Source organism: Labeo rohita, unplaced genomic scaffold (genome assembly GCF_022985175.1).
Source record: "Labeo rohita strain BAU-BD-2019 unplaced genomic scaffold, IGBB_LRoh.1.0 scaffold_30, whole genome shotgun sequence".
Classification (NCBI taxonomy): domain Eukaryota; kingdom Metazoa; phylum Chordata; class Actinopteri; order Cypriniformes; family Cyprinidae; genus Labeo; species Labeo rohita.
Window position 1 is genome coordinate 3,085,674 of NW_026129217.1, and position 24,671 is coordinate 3,110,344.

General features: G+C 40.2%; 1 protein-coding gene across 1 annotated transcript; it reads left to right on the top strand.

The window, feature by feature from the left end:
• Positions 1–3,208: 3,208 nt before the first annotated feature.
• Positions 3,209–20,162, top strand: LOC127160220 (C-C chemokine receptor type 3-like). The gene is made up of 5 exons (XM_051102878.1): positions 3,209–3,223; positions 3,380–3,474; positions 4,710–4,737; positions 18,216–18,323; positions 18,409–20,162. The coding sequence occupies exon 5, from the start codon at positions 18,436–18,438 to the stop codon at positions 19,492–19,494; it is 1,059 nt and encodes a 352-aa protein (XP_050958835.1). The 5' UTR covers positions 3,209–3,223; positions 3,380–3,474; positions 4,710–4,737; positions 18,216–18,323; positions 18,409–18,435; the 3' UTR covers positions 19,495–20,162.
• Positions 20,163–24,671: the final 4,509 nt, after the last annotated feature.

The window sequence follows — 24,671 nt, forward strand, 5'->3', positions numbered from 1 at the left end:
GAAAGAATCTCTACATGCTGAGAATCAACTGATTTCTGTGACATGAGGTGGCTAGCAGATGGTTGGTTTAGCCAGTCTGTCTGCTTCCTGACCTGGGCCCCAGTTTATTCGAGCACAAACTCTAAGACTATGAGCCATATTTCTAGGGATGAAGACCATCTCTTTTCAACAGGTTAGGTCTGCCCCAATTTTCTATGAAACCTATATTATTTTCTTTAACATTATTTTTAGTGATCTCTGACTGCCGAAGTCGAACATCATTAGCGCTGACGTGGATAACCATCTTACTGAATTCACTTTTAAATTTGATGTCGGGCACTCTGGCTCCCGGTAAACATTGGACTATAGTGGCTGGTGTCTCTATTTTCACATTCCGTACAATAGAATCGTCAATAACTAGAGCACTTTCATCAGGTTTCTCAGTGGGTGCATCACTGAGTGGGGAGAACCTGTTTGATGTTCTGATCGGAACGGAAGAGCGGTGTTTTGACCCGCGACTATGTTGTCTCACAGTCGCCCTGCTGTACAGGTTTTGTAACCGGAACCAAGCAATGTACAGGACTCCCTGAGCTAGTCGCATCCAAGACCGTATATAAGGCCCTCACATTCTTACTATCCTCTATTAAAGTTTCTAGTTCTGAAATCTTCTCTGTCAGCCTAACTATTTCCCTGCATTTATCACATGTAAATACCTCACTGCCGACAGAGATAAATAAGCTGTACATGTGGCAGCAAACAACAATAGCAGGAGAAGAAGCCATTACTCACCATGATTGTAGAACAAATCCAACTTACCACTGTTGTTTGATGAACTCATGAAAAACAGAGCAGAGGGAGAAACAATTGAGCGAAAGAAAACATAAAACGGTAGTAGATACAAATGGAAATGAGAATGGAAACGCGAATGGCAAGCTAACCAGCTAATGAAATGCTAATGCACTGCACTCACAGTTATAGATTAAAAACGATCAAATTAGTCAGATTAGTTTGATGGATAATATCAGAAATTGAGTGGGAATTAAGGTATATCACTTTAAACCAGCGTTTCCCAACTCCAGTCCTCGTGCCCCCAACCCCCACCTCCCGGTCTGCATATTTCGTATGCATCTCTTATCATGTATAACGTTTGTTCTATTTGACCGTGAATGCCCTGCGAAGTGGACGTCACAGGATATTCTGCCATGATTCCAGTTCGGAACGAGTGCATATGTTCCATTCAAAGGGCATTGAAGTGTGCGAGACGTGAGTTTAAATTGTATTTAGTTACAGAGGTATATGATGTCACACTTCACGCTTCTCTGGCAAGTTTTGTCTGTATGTGAAGACAATGCAGACAGTGTAAATCCATGAATGAATGTTCCGAAGTGAAGTAATCTTAAACGGATTTCCCCTGCTCAGGGAGTAGGGAGCAATGAACACTGTGCAGGGATCATATCAATCAGAACACAGTTCATGCATGTAGTTCTAACGAGCTGGTTATCTAAATCAGGTGTGTTAACTAAGGGAGAAATGCAAAATATGCAGAGCAACTGGAGTGCAGAGCAGATTGTGAGGACTAAAGTCGGGAAACGCTGCTTCAGAGTTCAACCCCCCCAAAAAGTGCTTACGAGAGACAGCAAGCTCAGCAATCAACTGCGAGTAGTTTTGTGATACGAGTAGAGAAAACCTTTATTGATTCAATCCCTCTCCCCCTAAAATGTGCATAATACATTTCCCTGATGCCGCGTTGAGGCAATATAAGGCAGGTGAGGGGCTAACACATGAGATCATTCCTGTAGGAGAGGGGTGGGGAAACACTCCTGTGGCAGTGACATTAAGTAAAATTTTATTGGAGGAGAAATCTCTGCTTTGCAAAATTGGAAGAAAATGTATATATGAAGATTAGTCAGGACGCTGCAAGAGTGCTGGGAAAAATGACTGCTGTGGCAGTGAGAAATGGAATTTGGCATGACATCAGCTGCAAGGGAGGTGGGAGAGGTTATCGTTGCAGAGGTGGGAAAGAGTTTTAGTATATCTGCTCTTAGACTGGTGGAAGAAATCACTGCTGCGGCAGTGAGAAATGGAGGTTAGTATGACGTCTGCTGCAAGAGAGGTAGGGATGTCATTGCTGCGGAGGTGAGAAATAATGTTTAGTATGGAAACTCCTCTGAGACCAGTGGAAGAAATACTGACCTTTAGACATAGGCGTAGAACAAGAAGGGCATGACCTTACAGAAAAAGTGTTTCTATTTAGCATCTACCCTTTTAGACAACTCAAATTGTTCTGAGTATCGAATTTCCTGTCAGATGCTGCAAGAGCCCTCCCAATCAAGGTTGCACAAGCCTTAGCTTTTCGGTCTGTCTACCAGCGAGGCTTACCTGTCCGATGCCGTGTACGTCTGATGCCACAAGCTGCTCCCATCAAGAAACAGGTGTAAGCCCTCCCAATCGGGCACCCCAAATCATGCTGTTCCATGTCCATCGGCCGGTGTGGGACCTACCAGTTAAAAGTTTCTTCCTGAAATGCTAGCCCGACAAATTTTCGGCGCTCATTTTGGGGGGTATATTTTATTTGTCGGGCAGCTGTCCTTTGATCCGTTGCTTTTTGGGGGGTACTCTGGGTTTGGGCCAAAATCCCGAGCTCGGAGTTCTCCCTTTGGGCAGCACGCCAAATATGCATAACTTTTACTGTTTATTATATGTAAGTGTGAACTTGTGAAATAGATCATAATCGTGCACAGCAGTTGTCAACCAGATTTGATGGGATTAAAATGACTCTTGAACTTGAATGAACTCATCAGTGATCTTGACTTTGCGCTTTGCTTGTTTTCTCATTTGAAAACTCACATGAATTTATGTTTCGTTTAGACCTGACAAAGGAAAACGAAAAAAAAAGGAAACTTAAAGCACATCTTTAGATGTGTTTTGAAAATGTGGATTTTGTGAAAGATCTTTATTTGGGCATGATTTGATTCCTTAGTATAGACATGATTTTTAAGGTCCTTATAAGGGCATGATTAAACCCTGCTACTAATCAACTATGTTGTTTCACTTCTATATTCATCAACCTCAGACAAATCAGGAAATCAAACTAAGATTGATTTCCTGAATCATTCGATTTCTGGAATGTCATGTGATATCAGTGACCACAGGTATTGTTTTTGTTATATAAAGGCTAGCACAGAAATTGAAACACTATTATATATGAAATGCAGAAGGAGGTGGGATACAAAGAGACACTCAGGTTTGATTTTATTGCTTAATATGTGAGCCTTTACAATATGATTAAGCATTTAGTATTTACACATGGTATCTCTGATCATATTTCTGAAGTTCTTTTGAAGCTTCAGTCTCATCAATAAATTATTTTTCCTTCTTGTTTTCATCTCCTCTGGTGAAGAGAATCCAGGTTTTCACAATTCCAAATGTTCAACAACAAGGAGAAAGGACCAAGTGAGCAAGTAAAAAATCTCCAGATGTCGTTGAAACCAGAGAGTGAGTCAACAACAACAACAACAATAATAATAAATATGATGTTTTACAGCTTTAGATTATAATGTGTGCATCATATTGTTGACCTGCATTTTCATTTTGTCTTAAAATATTGTGATACAGATGATGTGATTCTTTTCGTTTATTGCTATGTTCAAAGTCAACTCAATTGTCACATGTGGACGTTTATATGAATATAGGCTAAAACCGAGGCAGACCACTCAAAATAAAAAAATTAAATAAAATAAAATTCTGGACAGTGGTTCCATGTGATTAAAGCTATAAAACCTAATAAAATCAACCATGCAAAATCGATTAGAATCCATTATGTTAATTTAACTTTAACTATAATATAATATAGTTACAATATACTATAATATACATATACTATAATAAAATTAAAATTTATTTTTAAGAAAACTGAATACTTAGAAGATCCTCAACCCAAACACAAGCTTAAAACTCCACCCAAAACACCAACATACCAGCAAAATAGAGCATTAGACAGTAAAGTCTTTCCTTTTCCTCATTTTGCTAAAATGCATAAAATAACACATTTTCAACATTTACCCTCCCTATTCAGCCACATGCAAAGCATGATGCAAAGTTGAAATCATATTCTCAGGTTCTATAATGCTACTTTAATACAAATGCATTCATGAATGAACTTAGCAAACTTGAAAAACAAGTAATTTGTTTCATTAATTGGTTAAGTAAACTGAACAAGTAGCAAACTTTTGACTGCCTTTTTTCTCTCCAAAGAATAACCATTTCAAATCAGTTTAACATGAAGCAATGGCATTTGAAGTAGAAACCTCAATGGTGTTAAAACAAAATTAACTGTTTACAGTGCACCGTGCACCAACAGTTTCAAATACATAAGTGACTATATTTAATAATTTGACAGTCCTGGATGAATTGGGTCTGTTTACATGATCTGGGGTCATGTTTGGGCTTTACCTAAATGCAAAGGCAGACCTGGACTACACCAAGTGCTTAGTGGACCCTCTTAATCATAGGCTTGACAACACTACTGGTATAATGATATGTGGTTATTTATGTGGTTTAGGACTGATAATTGGAAAGTTTTTAGTTTGAAGTCTGCATTTCACAAATGTACATATTTTTCCAAAAGTCCGAAAAGGACTGCCCTGTAAGTTAAATAAGTGATGTGTTTTTCTATCTGAGAATCTTGCGTTGAATGTGTTAAAATATCTCATCTGCTCTTTTCCATACAGAAAAGTGCTGTTGAGCTTCAAAGAAGCGGTCAGTAGAAATCATGCATTAAATTCCAAGTCTTCCGAAGCCTTGGACTAAAAACCCTGCTGAAAAAAACAGCTTAAACCAGCTTAAGCTGGTCAAGCTAGTTTTAGCTGGTCTCCCAGGCTGGTCATAGCTGGTTTATCAAGCTGGTTTTAGAGGGGTTTTGACCACGTTTTTTTAGCTGGTCAAGCTGGTTTTAGCTGGTCAGCCTGGTTGGTCTTAGCTGGTTTTAGCTGGTCAGCCTGGTTGGTCTTAGCTGGTTTTAGCTGGTCAGCCAGGCTGGTCTTAGCTGGTTTAAACTGGTCTTAGCTGGTCAGCCAGGCTGGTCTTAGCTGGTTTAAGCTGGTCAGGCTGGTCTTGCTGGTCTTAGCTGGTCAAAATGTTTGATGATGGATTGATTACATAGTGTCTGCCCCAATTTTCTTGACAAATAATGCGACAAATAGGTAACATGTTTACTTTTAATAATCTGCAGGACCACAAGGAACCATTAAAACAATTTTTATTTGATCTTACAGCCCCTTTAATGACAAATATTTACAAAATATTTTACAAAATAATTGGAATGATTACAATTCTAAAACTATATTAACAATTAATGGTAAAGATGAACAATAACAGAACTCTAAACATATTATGCATTTTCATTTTTCTTTTCTTTTTTATTATATCTTGTATTTTTTGGGGATGTGTAATGCCCCACTTGTTTCTCCCTCTTCTCTCCCTCTCTTCTTTCAGGCTTCTTTTTGTTTCCGCCAGTCACTGAAACAGACTTAAAAAATATTAATTAAATTAAATATTAATTTTCAACAAGTAAAACTATTTTAAAAAACAAACTATAGTGTCATGTCTTTGTTGCACATTTTCCTTTTTTTCCAGACATAGCCTGCCACAATTTAGAAACATGCCCCTGATAGTTGTTCCTTTTATTGCTAAAATAAAGATAAAATTGATATATCCAAATGGATATATAAGTGTGTGTGTGTGTGTGTGTATATATATATATATATATATATATATATATATATATATACACTTCCATTTGGATATTTCTGTAGGTGTTTCATTAATGTAGCTATTTTATTGATAAATGAGTATACATGGATAAATATGAATAGGAATATCTTAGCATGAACTATTTTTAGCTGTTTTTAGCTAAACTGACTATGGTTACAAGGGCTGCCTCCTGAGTTCTGATCATCATTTAACCATTAGTAGGGCTGGGCGATATGGGCAAAAATTCATATCTCTGTATTTTAAGGAGGAATGACGGTATACGATATATATCCGGTATTTTTCCATAAATGCTTACTTGAGAGTCAAAGCCTTTATTAAACCTTTATTAAACACTTTTTGAGCAAAATATAATTCAAACACAGGGGTTTCCCTCCCTGTTTACAAATAAACAGCTGCACAACAAATAAACAGCTGCACAAAATCTTTGATAAATAAAATACAGTACAGGTGTTTCTCCTGCTTAACACTATAAGCTGCACAACATTTCAAATTATAAAAAAATCTTTGATAAATAAATACAGTATAGGGGCCGGTTGTAAGGCTAAGCTGGAAGTAAAATGCGCTTTAAGTCGTGTGTAGAATTTATACCCGTTGCACCATGTCGGCGTAGTGCTACGTCTGAGACTAAATTTTACGCCTAGTCTAAGGTTGGCGTAAAGTGAAAAGTCACAATTTGCTCAGACATGATTCATTTTTAATTACCTACTGCAGAAGCCAACTGTAACGTTTATGGTCTTTTTGGGTAGGATAATGTGGCCTATAAACAATTATTCTAAGGAGGGGTCAAGCAACACATGCAAGCAACGCGCAAACTTTGCGCAAGAATTATAAAAGTGAAAGTAAAAAAGAAACTACGGCTAACGCTATATAATCCGCACAAATTCTCTCAGAGACAACGAGAGACGAATCTACTTTATCATGCTGATAATGGTATATAACTGTCTTAAAGTATCCCCTTAATATTTCTATTCGACATCTTGCTGGGACAGTATAAATGCTTGGAAATACTTAACGTCTTCATCTCATCATTTGCAGCGTTCCTGCCATCCAATAATCACAGTTAAGTTTTGTGCTTACTTTTTAATCAGAAATAAAGTATCAGCTTTCAAATTCTGTCAATTCTATCACAAACTCTACAATTTATAAATGTGGTTTTTCAGCCACAGAAAGATGTCAAGAGGCTAAAATGCACAATTGTCACGTAAATTCACATTTACCTCAGGAAAGATTCGTTGTACATAAACTCGATAGCAAGAAAAAAAGATATAGAAAGAAGCATTGTATTACATTCATTACATTTTACTTAACCTGTCGCCTTTATTTTTAGTGTTAGTCTGAAAAATTATGTCATGGGAATGTGCAGGGAGACCCATACATAAACGCGGACATTAGAATATATCAAGTTAATAAAATTATTTCGCAGTGGCTTCACTTGTTATAATGTCTTGAGCAATTCAGTTTTATATCAGTAGTTGTAGCCATTGCAGCGTGGGTGTCGTCTCAACTATCACTGCGGGAGAATGTGTTTGCGTGGGCGCGCATCGTCTAAGCCGGGCGTAGTTGTGCCTGGTCGTAGTTTTAACTGGTGCAACAGGTGTAAATATTTATCGTAAAGTTGGACTTTGCAAAGCCCAGCGTATGGCGTACACCCAGCTTTTTTAAGTCTAGCCAGCCCTAACCATTAGTCTATCAAAATTTCATTGGATGCTAGAACAAAAAAATCCACCGGAAGTGGTGAAGTCCATGATGTAATTCTGGCCCTAGGTCTCTATGAACTTGAGGGTGTCAAAAAAAACAGAAACTCTATGCTTGCTTCACAGACATGAAAAACTGTAGCTAAATGTCTACTTTTAAATAAGCCAGTTAAAATGGAAAACAAATATTTTCAGATTGTGTAATCCATTCAATCAAACGTGCACATCCACTGTAGAGATGACAAGTGTTATCGACTTTATCACTGCAGCCGAAAATACAGAAAACACATATTAATGAATTATTATAATGTTAAGGCAGTCTTCTTTGCGGTTTTCTTTACCGGACACATTCATAATCATTACTTCTGCCAGTGTTCTGTGGCAAGCTTTGTGTGCACTTGAGCGCTGATGGGCTATAGGCAATTAAAGGTTGATTATTATAGATTATATAGTTTTTTAATATGCAATTAGTCGACTAATCTCTTAAAAATAAACAACTACTAGTAGACCAGAAAATTCTAGTCATGGCCAGGCCAAATGGTTACATATAGTGCATGCATGAATGAATAGAAAAATTAGATTACCTCTCAACAAATAGAAAACAGAAAATAGAAATCTTATCTAACAGTAGAAGTCTTTACTATCAATTTAAGTTTAACACATACTTGTTGGATAAAAGTAAAAAACAACAAAAAACTTTTTTTATCCATGAAAGTATCCTGAAAAAAGTATCATAGGTTCCCCCCCAAAAAATTATATATATATATATATATATATATATATATATATATATATATATATATGTATGTATGTATTAAGCAGCACAACTGTTTCTATTCTAAAACTGATAACTTTAACGGTTTGAGCTTTTATTTAAACGATGAGACAAAGACATGGTTGAAAAACAGGCAGGGTCAACACAACAACAAACAGGTATATAGGAGCGAGGCACAAGAATAGTCCGTGAGGCAGGTGTAGCGTCTGGACCAATCAGACATACATTAATTGTTACGTTTAACAAATAGTCTTTAAACACAACAGGCCAGCTATATGCTGGAGCTCTGGAGACAACCCCCCCAAAGCAACTAACACCCCAAAAGGGCTCAGTTGCCAGGACAACGATCTGATATCACAGGTTTTATTGCCTCAAGGAATGCAAACGGAGCACACTACATTTCTCTATAGGAAAGACACAATGCCTATAGAAATGGACTCTTTCCTATTCATTCACAGACAAACCTTTCTTTGACCTTCCTATTACACATAGCCCAGGTCATTGTGTACAGTACTACTGCATTGTATTTTAATTTCGTTTGTTGTATTTGTATTTGTCTTTCTACTGTTTTATGCATGCATTATGATAGATGACTAGTCATATAACCCACTTATGTCATGCTTGGTTTCTTTGAATTCGTATTTTGATGATCTAAAAGATGGTGTAAATTAGATGTTGATACCCATGCAACATATTAGTGTTTTAAGAAACCTTAGTAGTTTTTGCATTAACACCCAATCGAACTACATATGCAAAATACCATGCTCACAGACAAAGAGTCGTAAACTTTCCGAAGACGTTCTGCAACGTCTTCTGATTGCTGCCCTTGTGGAGGAACCCACGGGGAGCCTGAGCCGGCACAGGGTGTGCCCAGCGGGCCCGACAGGCCCCAACATACAGAGCTGTGGCTCTCGACCACAAAGACCCAGACAGTTCCACTCAACCCTGGAATTCATCTTCATGACTCGCCTCAGTCAGTCGGTGGTTCTTTTAGAACCTAAGAAGATGAGCTAGAACTCTTCAGGACTTCCCTAAGCGTGCGCCAGGCCTTGCGGCCTTGTCTTTCCACTCCCCAGAGATTACAGGACTTCAGCTGGGTCCCTCTCAGCTCTTCGTTCTTCTTCAATTTTCACATGGGAAGAAACTCCCAGTCACCATTGAGTCAGAACATCTTCGGAGTTCATCACTCTTTGGACCCAGAAGAACATGATCACGCTTCCGAAACCACCACTGCTCCAAACCATCACGACTTTCACCTGAGACTGCATTTGGACACTTATTCAACGACCAAGGCAATGCAAGTATCGTACATTTAACTAAACAAAATAGAGGTTTAGTATAAGCTGTAGACAGCACTGATGGTTTACTGGTGGTTAACTGACTCGTTTCATAGCTTCATTTCCTTGTCTCTCTCTAACTGCTTCTCAATGACCCTTCCCCCATGTATGAGTGACTTTGTGTTTGTTTGTCTAGATTAGTTATGTGTTAGTCCTTCGTTAATAAAACTCTTGTGCACAAATTACATGAGTTTTGATTCTGATTCTGCCTTGCAAATTAATGTCCCTTTACGATTCCAATTCGAGCTACATGCTCTAATGCAATGGTACTTTAAGAAAGTTATTTTCTGTGGCCAAGAAAATATCATTTCTTAGAGTTGATATAAAGATTATACTGAATGTTCGCTGGGCGAACAGATTAGTTGATGGAAAATTGATTCTGCTACAGTTACTACTGGCAGCTGATACAAATAATTGTAATTAATCCTAAATAATTGTAATTATTTATATACATTTCCCTTTGAGCTAAATCGCGACACAGTCATGGGTCAATCCGTGGCGAACATAATCCGTAAGGGAGCGAGACGAGAGAATAATCCGTGAAACGAGCCAGGGTTCAGAAGGCAGGCGGCGAGACAGTTGAGACGAGATGGCCAGGCGAGAAAGCTATACACGGGAAACTCGGGAACTAGGGAACAAGGGAACTAGGAACTAGGAATGATAATAATGATAATCACAACAACAATACTCCGTAAGATACAGAGGGAAAGTCCGGGGCTTTTATAGCGCCGCTGATTGGTCACAGGTGCTGACCCAATCAGCGCGCTGAATGATGGGGAATGTAGTCCGGGGCGTAGTGCAACAGTCTGAGCGTTATGACGTGGTGAGAGCGACATCTTGTGGTGAACGGACCGCAGGTCACCTACCAGATTCATGACATAGCCCCCCCCAAAGAGCGGCTTCCAGATGCTCCAACAGAACAACAGTCCAGGGGAGTGGTGGGGCGAGAGCGACATGCGGAGGACCCAGTAACTGAGGCAGGACCAGTAGAGCAGGAGCCCTCCAGGGCGGAGCAGGAGGCGGAGCAGGGGCCCTCCAGGGCGGAGCAGGAGGTGGAGCAGGAGGCGCAGGAGCCCTCCAGGGCAGAGCAGGAGGCGCAGGGGCCCTCCAGGGCAGAGCAGGAGGCGCAGGGGCCCTCCAGGGCAGAGCAGGCACCCGCGTCAAGGACTGGGACCTGGGGAGAGCAGGGACAGAGGAGGCAGACAGAATAAGGAGAGAAGCAGAGTGTGTAAAGGTTAATGCCACCACCATACGAGGTTCTGCACCTCTGTAGGCATTGGCGCGGCTTCTCCGGCGGAAGAGGCCTCTAGAGCTGACTTGTGGTCAGACGAGACCTCTGGAGCAGACTTGAGATCAGACGGGACCTCAGGAGCGTAGTGTGCAGCCCATATACTCAGAATCGTGACCGTCAACACACTGGCAGACATGACGTGACGAGGCTCTGGGAGGTCGGACGAGACCTGACTGCACTCTTGACGATCAGACGTGTCGTGACGAAACTCTGGACAGACAGCGGAGATGTGACGGGGCTCTGGGAGGTCAGACGAGACGTGACTTGACTCTGGGCGGACAGCCGAGGCGTGACCTGACTCAGGGCGGACAGCCGAGGTGTGACTTGACTCAGGGCGACTAGCTGGGACATGACTTGACTCAGAAACAACAGCAATAACTTGACTTGGCTCATTAAGAACTGCTGTGACTTGACCTGACACGTGAAGTCCAGCAGTGACTTGACTTGATCTGTGAAGATCAGCAGTGACTTGGCTCATGGAGATCAGCGGTGACCTGACTTGGCTCATGGAGATCAGCGGTGATGTGACTTGACTCATGGAGATCAGCGGTGACTTGACCTGACATGCGAAGACCAGCGGTGACTTGACTTGGCTTATGAGGATCAGCAGTGACTTGAATTGGTTAATAGAGACCAGCTGTGACTTTACTTGGCTCCAGAACGACAGCTCTGACTTTACTTGACTCAGGAACGACAGCTCTGACTTGGCTTGACTCAGGAACGACAGCTCTGACTTGACTTGACACAGGAGCAACAGCTGTAGCTTTACTTGACCTTGGAAACACAGCTGTAACTTGACTTGACACAGGAACGACTGCTGTAATTTTGTTTGACTCTGAAATGGCAGCCATATCTTGACTAGGCTCAGGAACAGCAGCTGTAGCTTAACTAGACTCAGGAAACACAGCTGCAACCTGACTGGACTCGGAAACTTGACTTGACTCAGGAAACGCAGCTGTTACTTGACTTGACTCAGAAACTTGACTTGACTCGGGAAACGCAGCTGCTACTTGACCTGACTCAGAAACTTGACTTGACTCGGGAAACGCAGCTGCTACTTGACCTGACTCAGAAACTTGACTTGACTCAGGAAACACAGCTGCAACTTGACTTGACTCAGGAAACGGAGCTGCAACTTGACTTGACTCAGGAAACGCAGCTGCAACTTGACTCGGAAAACACTGCTGCAGCTTGACTAAGCTCAGGAAACACAGCTGCGACTCTACATGGCTCGGGTATGGCAGCTGTGACGTGACGGAGCTCCGTTTTCACCGCCATTTTGTGAACGGGCTCCTCCGTCGCCACCATTTTGTGAGCGTGAGCAGATCGCGCGGCCGGCATTACTGGAACGTTGCATTCCTCCTCCGCGACACCCACAGTAAAAGATGAGCCCACAGTGAGCAAAGCATAGTCCAAAAAGGCAGCTAGTGATGAGTGCGGACCCTCGCGTCTCAGTCTCCCCTTTAACGGCTGATTTATGCCATCGCAGAAAAGGGTAGAATAATTTGAAATGGCCAGAAATTCACTGATGTGTTGCTCTAAAGAACGCGGTCCTTGTTTTAATCTGAATAGAATTTTTGTTGTGTCCATACCTGTGTCATGTCCGGGTTTTAAGCTGCTGGATCCTTGTTGGACCGAGTATTCTGTAATGTGGAGAGGGAGACGAGAGGTGAGCGGATCCAAATGCGAGCTTTTATTTAAACGATGAGACAAAGACATGGTCGAAAAACAGGCAGGGTCAACACAACAACAAACAGGTATATAGGAGCGAGGCACAAGAGTAGTTCGTGAGGCAGGCGTGGGTCAATCCGTGGCGAACATAATCCGTAAGGGAGCGAGACGAGGGAATAATCCGTGAAACGAGCCAGGGTTCAGAAGGCAGGCAGCGAGACAGTCGAGACAAGATGGCCAGGCGAGAAAGCTATACACGGGAAACTCGGGAACTAGGGAACAAGGGAACTAGGAACTAGGAACGATAACAATGATAATCACAACAATACTCCATAAGAAACAGAGGGAAAGTCCGGGGCTTTTATAGCGCCACAGATTGGTCACAGGTGCTGACCCAATCAGCACACTGAATGACAGGGAATGTAGTCCGGGGTGTAGTGCAACAGTCTGAGCTTTATGACGTGGTGAGAGCGACATCTGGTGGTGAGCGGACCGCAGGTCACCGACCAGATTCATAACAATAATAAATCAGTATATTACAATGATTTATAAAGGATCATGCGACACTGGATTAATGAGAAGACTAGAGTAATGATGCTGAAAATTCAGGAATAAATTACATTTTAAAGTATATTAAAATAGACAAAAAAAACTATATTTTAAATTGCAATAATATTTCACATTACCTTTTTTTTTTAATTTTTCAATGAATTTTCTGTATTTTTGATCAATTAAATGCAGCTTTGATTAACAGAAGAGACTTATTTAAAAAAAAAAACATAAAAAATCGTACTAATCCCAAACTATTGAACGGCAATGTAGATAATAAAAGAATATAATAAAAGAAGAAAGGAGATCTTGGTATGTGTGTATGTCTTACATTTCAGAAATTCTGCTGAAAATCCTTCACTTTGCAAAGAAGAGTGGCAACTTGGGTTCACTTCAACCGGTTTCTTCTGTACCATTTGCCCTGTTGTTTTAGATGGTACTTTTCCTTTCGACTTCTTTGTTCCTCTTTAATATCTACAAATCAGTCAGGAAACAAACAATATGTAATTCACATTAGTTTTAGCTTTTGAGACATCTGAATCATTCTCCCTTAAAAATCATCTCTCTTGTGGAGTTGAGAAACATCTTCTAACATATCTACATGTAAAATTCAGGTATTCAAATTCTTAGAATGCAACCATTACCTTTGAATGAACTACAAATCTCCATCTGTCTCCTCCTGGTAAGGTTACTCCGGAGTGAATATATGCTGCAAAAAGGCCAGACAGGAAGATGGGCTTGATTAACTCATTCTTTAAACCAAAGTTAGCAAAAAGCATTACAATCAAACAATAAGCGAATTAGCGAGTTATCAAAGGTACTCGCACGTCTCGCTGCTTACGTTAACCGCTTTAACAGCACCGTTCAGAGTTTACGTGACAGTTTACATCCTCCGTGAGCGGATGACCGCGAGTTGCGAGACTTAAGTAACGTCACGCGTTTCATTTTGGCGCCCGTGTTAACAGATGACTGCTTGTGCAAATTTGATTTACATCATAAAATAATCAAGAGAAAGTGTGCTGAACAACACGACGTTCCCGTGAATCACAACTGTTGTCGGTGAAGCGTGTAATTATTACCGTAGGAACCCAGAGATTTTCCGCCTGTAGCCGCTATGAGGCCGGGGAATGTGTGAAATCGTCCCACGACCACGCTCCTTAAACCCGGCACAAGTCTCCCTTGCGCCCCGCAGACGGAGGATTCGTTAATCTGCGGTTACCGCGAATGTAGACACCTTAATACACTACTGCAGTTACCAAACATGAAAAATTAGAAGTGAAATAAATCACTTACCGCAGTTGTGAATCGTACTTATTGCCGCTCCCGAATGTCGAACGTTGAAGAAAGTCCCACCTCTGTAGATTTAAAATTTACAGCAATATGCTGTACTTTTGCGTCAAACCACCACGTGATCAGATTATGCTTTAAAGTGCCCCTATTATGCCTTTTCAAATATGTCCTTTCATGTAGTGTGTCATGTAGCTGTATGTGGACATAAACTATCTGCAAAGTTGTGAAGCCGACAGTGCTCGATAAACAAAGTTATTGTCTATCAAAAAAAAGAGTCGGCTCACATTTACCTGAACGAGTGGTCAGGATTTCGAATCTTTTTCTGTTACGGCCACACGTCACGAAGTAACACATTTGCATAATGTTCACCCACGTCTGACGTCGCAAACAACTTGCCCGCCACATGGAAAAGTCACATGGAAATTTACATGTACATTATTACGGAAGACGCTGTATCATACGCTGTGAGTAAAAGTGTTTTATATTCACTTCCAAAAGATGATGAATCTACAAAGATTGTATTTTCTGGCAATCTTTCAAAATACGTAGTTGTGTATGTTATGTTGTGTAACAACACTGCACATGTCATGCTAACCGGCTAAATCACGCTGCTGTTGTTCTGTTGCTCAGCTGTGGACCCACTGTAGTCTGACAATTTGTGATTGATGCAGCTTGACTGTCTGTCTGTCTCATTAGTTGGAGCAGTGGCGGTTCTACACGGAGGCCTAGGGAGGCCCGTGCCTCTGTAGACATGTCCCTGGCCACCCCTGTGGCCCCCCCCGTGCTGACCAAATAAAACAATTATGAAATTATTAAGATCTTACACACGAGCGCCAAAAGCGGAACTAATGCGACGCATCGTTCTACACGGGTAAATTAGAGCAGCGCACCGAAACACTGTGGCGCTGCTCGGTGAATGAGAGCGCAGCAACAACTAACTACTCTTGGATAGAGGAGCTACGATTCATTTCTCCTGTTGCAAGAGTCGAAGGTTTGTACACTGTACTGTATTTATCTTTTTTTTTTTATGGCCCTACCTCTTTTGCACCTGCACTCACTCTTGTACATAATAAATGTTTGTATGATTTTAAAGTAAAATAAAGTTTATAATCTTTAAATATCATTTATTGTCATTTTTAATGTGCCCCTCTGGTTAAACACTGGCCCCTTCTTGGCCCCCCTAGTAAAATTTGGCTAGAACCGCCACTGAGTTGGAGTAATGATAAAGGATGGCATACGAAGCTGCTTTCACACCGAATGCGGAAAGCGCTGTGCTATGAAACCCATTCATTTCAATGCCTTCCGCCCTGCGAGGACGGCTTGTTTCGGTCTCGACCAAAGCGGACGCGCAGCGGAGCGCGCACGCCGCAGACAAAGTTCAAATGAGTTGTTCAAATGAACTTTTGCCGCTGCGCTCTGAAGGGCTGCACTGAACCCAGCGGCCAGCGCAGCGCTTTCCACGTTCGGTGTGAAAGCCGCCTTAATGCATTATACAATGTTGAAGTTTACAACATAGAGGTGTGCCCGGTTCGCTTACATAAGCAAATTGCGAGCACTTTCCAAGGTAGACCGTGTTAACATGTCGATCAGCCACTTCAGCCGTTTCATCGTCATACTCTGGCTGGAATTGTTATGGCAAAATCGATGCCATCTTTTCTATGTATTGACAAGTCTCCAGTGCTGTCAGTCAGTTATGGCAATGGGCGTTTCGTTTTCTGACACGCTGTACGCGGTAGACCAATCATAAAGGACTGCGTCATCTGACCAATCACAGCAGTGAGGGCTCACGGAAAGGAGGGGTTTAGAGAGACTGATTCTTCGAACTGGTTTGCAAGAGTCGTTTATGAATCATTTAGAAATGGGGTAAAATTAAATATATTTTTGGAGAAAACTGAAGTGTTTTTTGACCTTGCATACATGTAAACCTGTTTTGGGAGTCTATTAAAACAATATTAGCAACCTTTAAAATGGCATAATAGGGGCACTTTTAGCATTTCTTGTTAAAGATGTTTTTTTTTATCTCATAGTTTTTTAATTGCAGGTGATTTGTTATTTATTATATAAAGACTGTGTTTGTTTCATTTATATTTGTGTAAAAGTCTATCTAATACCGAAACACTTGTTAAAAATAAAACAGCTGACTATATTTGGTCATACAACTATGGTGAATGTATTTCTTCAGACAATAATTTAATCTGATTTGAGTTCTATGCTGATTTTGAGTGCTAGCTTGATTTTATGCTATACTTTATACTGCAATTTATTTTAGACTCTTCTCAGATATATTATCATTAACAACTAGAATAACTTAAGATGTATCATCTAGCCTACCTGATTATGATACTAAACTTACCTTGAATTGAACCTTGTCAGTAAGTGAAACAAACTGATTAATTTGTAATTAGGTCAAATGGACACCAGCTTGGTCAGGCTGGGAGACCAACTAAAACCAGCTACTTCCAGCTACTTCCTTCTTAACCACCTAAAACCAGCCTGGCCAGGCTGGGAGACCAGCTAAAACCGGCTAATTCCATCTTAACCAGTTACTTCCAGCTAAAACCAGCTACTTCCACCTTAAACCAGCTAAAACTAGCTACTTCCAGCTAAAACCAGCTACTTCCAGCTTAAACCAGCTAAAACCAGCTACTTCCAGCTATTTCCATCTTAACCAGCTAAAACCAGCCTGGCCAGGCTGGGAGACCAGCTAAAACCGGCTAATTCCAGCTTAACCAGTTACTTCCAGCTAAAACCAGCTACTTCCACCTTAAACCAGCTAAAACTAGCTACTTCCAGCTAAAACCAGCTACTTTCATCTTAAACCAGCTAAAACCAGCTACTTCCAGCTACTTCCATCTTAACCAGCTAAAACCAGCCTGGCCAGGCTGGGAGACCAGCTAAAACCGGCTAATTCCAGCTTAACCAGTTACTTCCAGCTAAAACCAGCTACTTCCACCTTAAACCAGCTAAAACTAGCTACTTCCAGCTAAAACCAGCTACTTCCAGCTTAAACCAGCTAAAACCAGCTACTTCCAGCTATTTCCATCTTAAACCAGCTAAAACCAGCCTGGCCAGGCTGGGAGACCAGCTAAAACCAGCTACTTCCAGCTAAAACCAGCTAAAACCAGCCAACCAGCTTAAGCTGGTTTTAGCTGTTTTTTTTCAGCAGGGAATTCAATCGTTATTTGGTGAAAATGCACTCAAACATCATGCATGTTCATGTACTGTACATAATTGATTCTCTCATGTCCTGTGGCCAATTTCAATTTCATTTTCATTTTCAACTTTCAACTTTGTTTTTGGGTGAATTGTTCCTTTGAAGAAAAATTGCTATACTGTATCCACTGCACTGCCCTATGCGAACTACCTCTGTATAGGATGTGAAGCAATTTCTACCGGCTACATGTTCAAATTTGAGAATACTTCTACTCAAGGGCTATTAGTTTTTATAGGAACATTTTTACTTCTACAGCAGTTTTTTATTGGTATTATTATTATTAAATTATACTTTGAGAATTTGTCTTGTAGACTGTAGCATTAATAGTGTAGATATGGCATGTCTATCTTTGACTGGATAGCTTTGTGCGAAGAGTAGCAGTTAACATCTATTTATTATTTAATGTTTCCTGTTCATGATCTTTTTTCATTGATGCACATAGGATTCTAGCCTTGTTGTGTTTTTTTATCATGTCATTTGTGCAGCTGACAAATTACAATGAATATTTTAAGAATTTGAATAATTTCTTGATCATTTTACTTCTTGGTAAAACACCATGACATTTTATAAACATTGACCAAAAACGAGTGAAGGCGTGCAGTTTTGCGTGGTGCTGACGTACTGATTTAAATGCTCTTTGCAGTTCCTTGTTCAGGATGTGTGTTGGGTTTTCTCGGTAAGACACAACGTGGTTGCATCATTTCTATCAGGGCTGTTGAGAGGTTCACAAACTCCTCTACCAAAGGCATCGGTGAGTAAAGCCAGTATTTGATGCTCAGAATGAACCTCAATCCAATGTATATTAATTGTGTTGTGTTTGCATTGTTTGATTTTAGTGCATCTCAGCAACCGAGCGGACACCAATGGATAATTATGACGGCTTGGTAAATTTTTTTTCAAATGACTCCAATGACACGGGATACCCAAAAGTTATAGATGAAAATGTTGTTTTATGCAAGAAAAGCGATGTGGTTCAGTTCGGCGCAGCATTTCTCCCAGCTTTCTACTATGCTAACTTCTTAGTGAGCTTGGTTGGAAATGGATTGGTGCTGTGTATCATCTACAAGTATGAGAAGCTCAGCACGGTTACCAACATATTCTTGCTCAACCTCGTCATTTCGGATCTCATCTTCGCCTCCAGCCTCCCTTTCTGGGCAGTCTACCATAAATCTGAATGGATCTTTGGCAGGGGGCTTTGCAAACTGGTGGGAAGCTGTTATTCCATCGGCTTCAACAGCTCTATACTTTTCCTCACCCTCATGAGCTTTGACCGGTACCTCGCTGTGGTCCATGCCATCACGGCGGCCCAGCTCAGAAGACCGGCTTATGCATTCATGTCGTCCATCATCATTTGGGTGTTCAGTATTTTGGCTAGTATAAAGGATATCGTTTTGCACGACGTGATGGACGGCGGGGAAGGTTTGCTATGCGAAATGACCGGTTACCACCAGAAATTCCTCACAAAATGGGAACTCTTTGGTTATTATCAGCAGTTTTTCCTTTTTTTCTTGGTGCCTCTGGCAATCGTCTTGTACTGTTACACACGCATAACCATCAGGATCATGTTCACTCGCATGAGGGAGAAATGCAGGGCGGTCAAGCTCATCTTTGTCATTGTCTTCACCTTCTTCATCTGCTGGACACCTTACAACATCGTCATCCTGTTGAAAGCCATCAAGACGTCCTTTGGAGATCAGAACGATTGCTCAAACACCCTCGACTATGCACTGTACGTGACGCGAAACTTTGCCTACCTGTATTGCTGCATCAGCCCTGTCTTCTATACGTTTTTGGGGAAGAAGTTTCAAAACCATTTTCTGACGCTTTTGTCCAAGCGTATACCGTGTCTGAAGATCGATGTTGCTAGGCTGTCAACAACAAGTAAAACCACATCAATTCGGAGCCCAAACACTGACTACTGAGCGTTTATGTGACTAAGAAGACACTTGTGGTTTGTATGTGTGGTTTGTCAGGAGCACATAAAAATTCAAAATGTAATGTTTGTTTTGAGCTTATGTTCAATAATTTCTCATTCAATGCATATATGCATTGATCAATAGAGTCATATTTTACTGTCCATTTAATGTAAATATGTAAATTTTCATTTCAAATATCCTTTTGATTATATCAAAAGCAGAAAAAAAAGTAAAGTAAAAATAAATAAAAAAAATAATTTTTAGCTTCTATGGTAAAACATTGTCTTTGTGCAACTCTAGTTCTAATCTATGGGTTCCTTAAATCTCTCCTTACTTATGTAATTTTTTGTTTTGTGTAAAATATATTGTTGTAAAGACTTCTATATGTAGGTTGCAGTTTTTTTTTTTAGTGCTATTAATTGCTGGTGTGTTTTGCTAAAAAAAAATGTATATATATTAGTGACGGGAAGATTCTTTATACCATCTTTTCTCTCTATTTGTTGACTTCTTTGAACATTGTAAAATTCACACGTTTGCCCCTTTTAAAGGTTTCTGAAATTAGTAAACGTCCTGTCGTTTAACACCTAAATACATCCTGTTCACCAGATTATTATGATTCATCAGTTCTTAATTTTGAGCATGAACTCACTGTCTGCATTACATTCTTTTGGTTCTGTAAAATAACTCATTTTAATGCATGACAATAAATAATTCTAAATTAACTCTTTGGTTGTGGTTGTTTTCTTTTAAGACACAAGCATCTTTTTTTATCCATCATGTTTTCTTTTTAGCTCTCTTTTCATTGCATCATACTGACTAACCATCTTTGTAGCTGATACTTTTCTTATTAGGAATGGCTTAGTTAAATCTCTTGAATTTCCAGGTCACACTGTTGGTTGGATGTCATTTTGGCTGGTTATTATTTAACAAGTGAATCCAGTCAGTTTTTGTCTGTGAAGCTCAGTAAAATGTTTATCTACCAGATCTTGCCAAATACGACTACTGCAGAATTCTACATTAATATACAATAGTTCAAAAGGAAAATTACATATAGCCTATTATAGGGCTGTTCGATTCTGAAATTCTTGGAACTGATTTCAGTTCCTGAGAATTCTGAGAATGGATTCTTTGCTGCTGTTTTCAATTCTTGTTTTTTCTTAGCGAAAGATTGTGAGATTGTCAAGCTAATCTCGCCGGGACCACAGTACAGTGTTTTCATGACACGTCATCAGTTGGCCATATTGGTGGCACAGAACATAAACAATGCCACTGAACTGAACAAAACTTGCATATTTTGCTGATTATTGCTGCTGAAAATGGTCAGTTATCATCATGTTTTGGGCTGTACTAATCGGTCAGACCAGAAAAAACATTTCAAGTACTATAGACTGCCAAAAGTTATAACAAATCAAGGAGAAGAGTGCAAAACTGAGGAACTGAGGAATGTTTGTGGTTGGCCAAACTGAATCAGGATTTCCAGGGCAAGAATCTTGACAACATTTGTGTTTGTTCTTATTTCCGGTGAGATAGGTGAAATATTATGCTATTATCTCAATTAATACTGCTCGTATGTGTCTTTATTACCTATTAATTTTAGTTTGTCAAAATATTGCGCCTTTTTCTGCTTACTAAGTCCTTCTCTATATGATTAAGCAGTTTCTACATGTTTTTTTCCATGGTTTAGACAGCAGAAATTAGCAGAACAATGTATTCAGTAGTACATTAACCGTGCAATCTATGCTGTTGTTTTCATCCAAGTATTGCCAATATGGCCATGTATCAGGGTTACTGACCAAATTGTGACGTATGAGCATTTATTTAATCCCTCTATAAGAAATATGTCCTAGTGACATCATTACTTGGCGGAGCAGAGAACCGGTTCATTGAACGAACTCAACCCTGGCATTGGTTTTTATAGGTTCTTGTTCATACAAAAATTAATTGAAATGAACAAACCTAACTGTGGAAATAAACCAGACTTCCAGAGACGAACTGATGATTAGCTCTGAATTGGAAAAAGGAACTTAAAGAGGAATTGATTCTACTTGTTAGAAATGATTACAACCTTTGGAATCCACTTTTTATAACCTTTAATGTACTTAATCATTTTAACCCTTATATGCTGTTCAGGTCTGTGGGACCCCTTTTCACTTTTTGTCAAAAGAAAAATGATACGCAGAATTATTTTTTCAAGCTCTTAGTCATTGGCCTTGGCTCATTTTCTGTGAAGAACATATATCAGAACAAATTTTCAGTGACTACTCACTGTACACCCCCCTACACACTTTTGTTACATACATGATGTTCGGGTACACTGGACCCGGAGATAATAAAACAGTGGAAATTTTAGGTCCTGTATAACTTCACTCTGTACCCCTGTTGTCTGGGCCTGCTATTAGTATGTGTATGTGTGTTTCTGTGTGTGTATGTGTGAATATGTGTGAGGGAGAGTCTGAGAGAGTGTGAGTGTAAGTGTGAGTTGTGTGTTTCTGCTCCTGCCATTCCCACACAAGGTTGTAGCACTTAAATACATAAATGTGATCTAACAAAGCAAAAGGGCAAATATCAGCCAAACATTCTGTTTATATTGCTTGTAATTGGGATGAAGTACACATCTGTTGAATATTTCAACATAATTTTTTTTAATTGTGTTGAATTAAAAGCCTAAAAACACAGCGGGTCCACCAGACCCACGAACACTAGCTGAGTAACAAAAACATGAACACCATACAAGGGTTAACGGAGGCACTTGTTTATCAATGGAGTTAACCAGTCCTGATTTTTTTATGACTTTGCAGGTGGCAGCGGAACTAAGTTGGAGGGTTTGGCTCATCGTGTGTACTACCACAGATATAAACGCTCATTTGGTTTCAGCTCAACTGTGAGATTTTCTTCCACTTCAAGTCGCTTCATTCCAGCTTTTGTTTTCGGAGCTCACATGTGAGCCTCCATTTTCAGTTGATAAAGAGAGCTGGCACTTCACAATTATCTCCAAGAGGTCTTTGGATTCAGCCGAGGTTGTCATGGCTATCTTCCAGTTGTGTGTGATCTGGGTCATCTTGTCCTTATTGTATCCAACGCTTTTAATGATTTTCTTTTGGCAGGTCACTGGTGTATTGCTGTCATTAGTTATGGTTTTAATGTTCTCCCAAATGCCAAAGGCTGGGCCTTTAGTCAATGAAAGCCCTCCGGGAAGGAAGTTAAGGATATCGGGATAAACAGAATAGACAGCAGTGCACTCATCTTTGTTGAAGTTGGTCCCTTTGTAGTACTCAACTCCCCACTCTGAGGACGGGCTTAAGGAAGTAGTAGTGGTTTGGCAGGCCCCAGTAATACAGACCATCTCTGCAGTTGGGATGCAGTGGGTATTCTACAGCATCCGAGTCTCGATTCATGTTTGTTGTTCTTCGGTAAGTACCCTTTCCTTGGAAGATGATGTAAAACTTGCCAAAGGCCCTGAGGTAGTGGTCTCCACCCTGGCAGTTGGGATGAAGGCTGTAAACTACGCCATTGCTGTATGTCGTCAGGTTGCTGACTCTGAGGTAGGACTTGCCTTTGATGATGTAAAAGTAGCTGTCTCCACTACCGAAGTAATGGTCTCCATTTTGGCAAGCAGGGTGCGAACTCAAAATAGTGATGTCTAAAGCTTTATTAAAATTACTTGACTACTATTTCCTCTCAAGAAACTCACCTATGATATACATCAAAAGTCTGATGATTTTTGGCAGTTATGGACACCTTTTTGGTGCTACATTAATAATTTCTCTTGACTCTCTATTTTATGGTGCATATTTAGTCCCTAGCCTGATTGTGTTAATTTGTTTACTTGTTGTATTTTTCCCATTATTTCTTACTGTATACCTGAGACTGTATTTATATGTGCATGTGTATTAAAATAACCGATGATTAATAAAGAAATTAAAAAAAAAAAAAAAATTACTTGACTGCATATAACAGCCGAGATCAGAGCGGATTATATAATAGTAGTCGTTCATGCCGCAGAAGTCAGTACCTTTAGATTTGTTCTTGGGAATAATTCCCTTCATCATGCTTGAACCTGCAATACAGAATCAGCCAAGCGTTCAATCTCCATCCCTAATGGAATGCTGTCATTCTACTTGTACTATAGAGTGAGCTGACTACCAAAACATTGTCTTTATTTACCAAAGAGGAAAAAAGAAAGTTAATCTTTGCTATAATCCTGAGCGTTTATTTTAGTATGATTAATACTTTTGCAGGAAACTCTAATAAGTAATGTTTTGTTATGAGGTATATCATTTATATTTCTCAAAACAAACTCATGGCTTATGCATATTTGTTTTGTCGTGATTACTTAAAGCTGTGCTGATGACCTTCATCCAGCAAATGTGGAACATCAACTTCCACGTCCCTTCCCTGTTCAGCGGACACTGAGCTGGTACAAGTATCAGAGTCGGAATTCTAAACATCCAGAGAATATTGAACTCCAGACAAAACACTTGAGTCATTTGGCTGAGTCAGGGCAGTTGGGCTGATCAGACTGCATAACCCAGTGAGCTGTTCTCATATCACTGTCGGGATGATCAGGCAAGTCTGAGGTTGAATCAAATGAATAAGATGGTAAATTGACTGCATCTTTGCAAAGAAAGTTAACAGGGAGTAAGAGATTCCTGTGCACAGTCTTTTCTCTGCCTGTTTCTGTGTCTCTTATCTGACATTAATGGGTGACCTCACAGACATTACTTCGTAGAGATTGGACTCCCACTTATCCACGATTTTCCGTTTGCCACACTCACCACGATTTGCCAGAAGGACTCTATCACCGACAGTCAAAGGTGATCCTTTCACTTTCTGATTGTAGATCCTTGCATGCCAAGCTTGCTCGGTAGAACTGTGCTTCTGTGCAATTTTTGCAGCTTCGTCAAGGTCACATTTGAGCCTGGATACGAAATCCGAATATCTCACAACAGTATCATCTCTGAGAACATGTTGGAACATCACATCGATGGGAAGACGCGGGACTCTCCCAAACATAAGATAGAAATTTCTTAATACCTACCATATCCAACATCTCCTTCATTAATCTGCTCTCAAAACTGGGACCTTGATCTGAATGCACACGCCTAGGGAATCCGTAAACACAGAAGAGGCCGTTCCATAAATGATGGGCAACCTGCTGTGCAGACTGGTTCTTACAGGGGAAA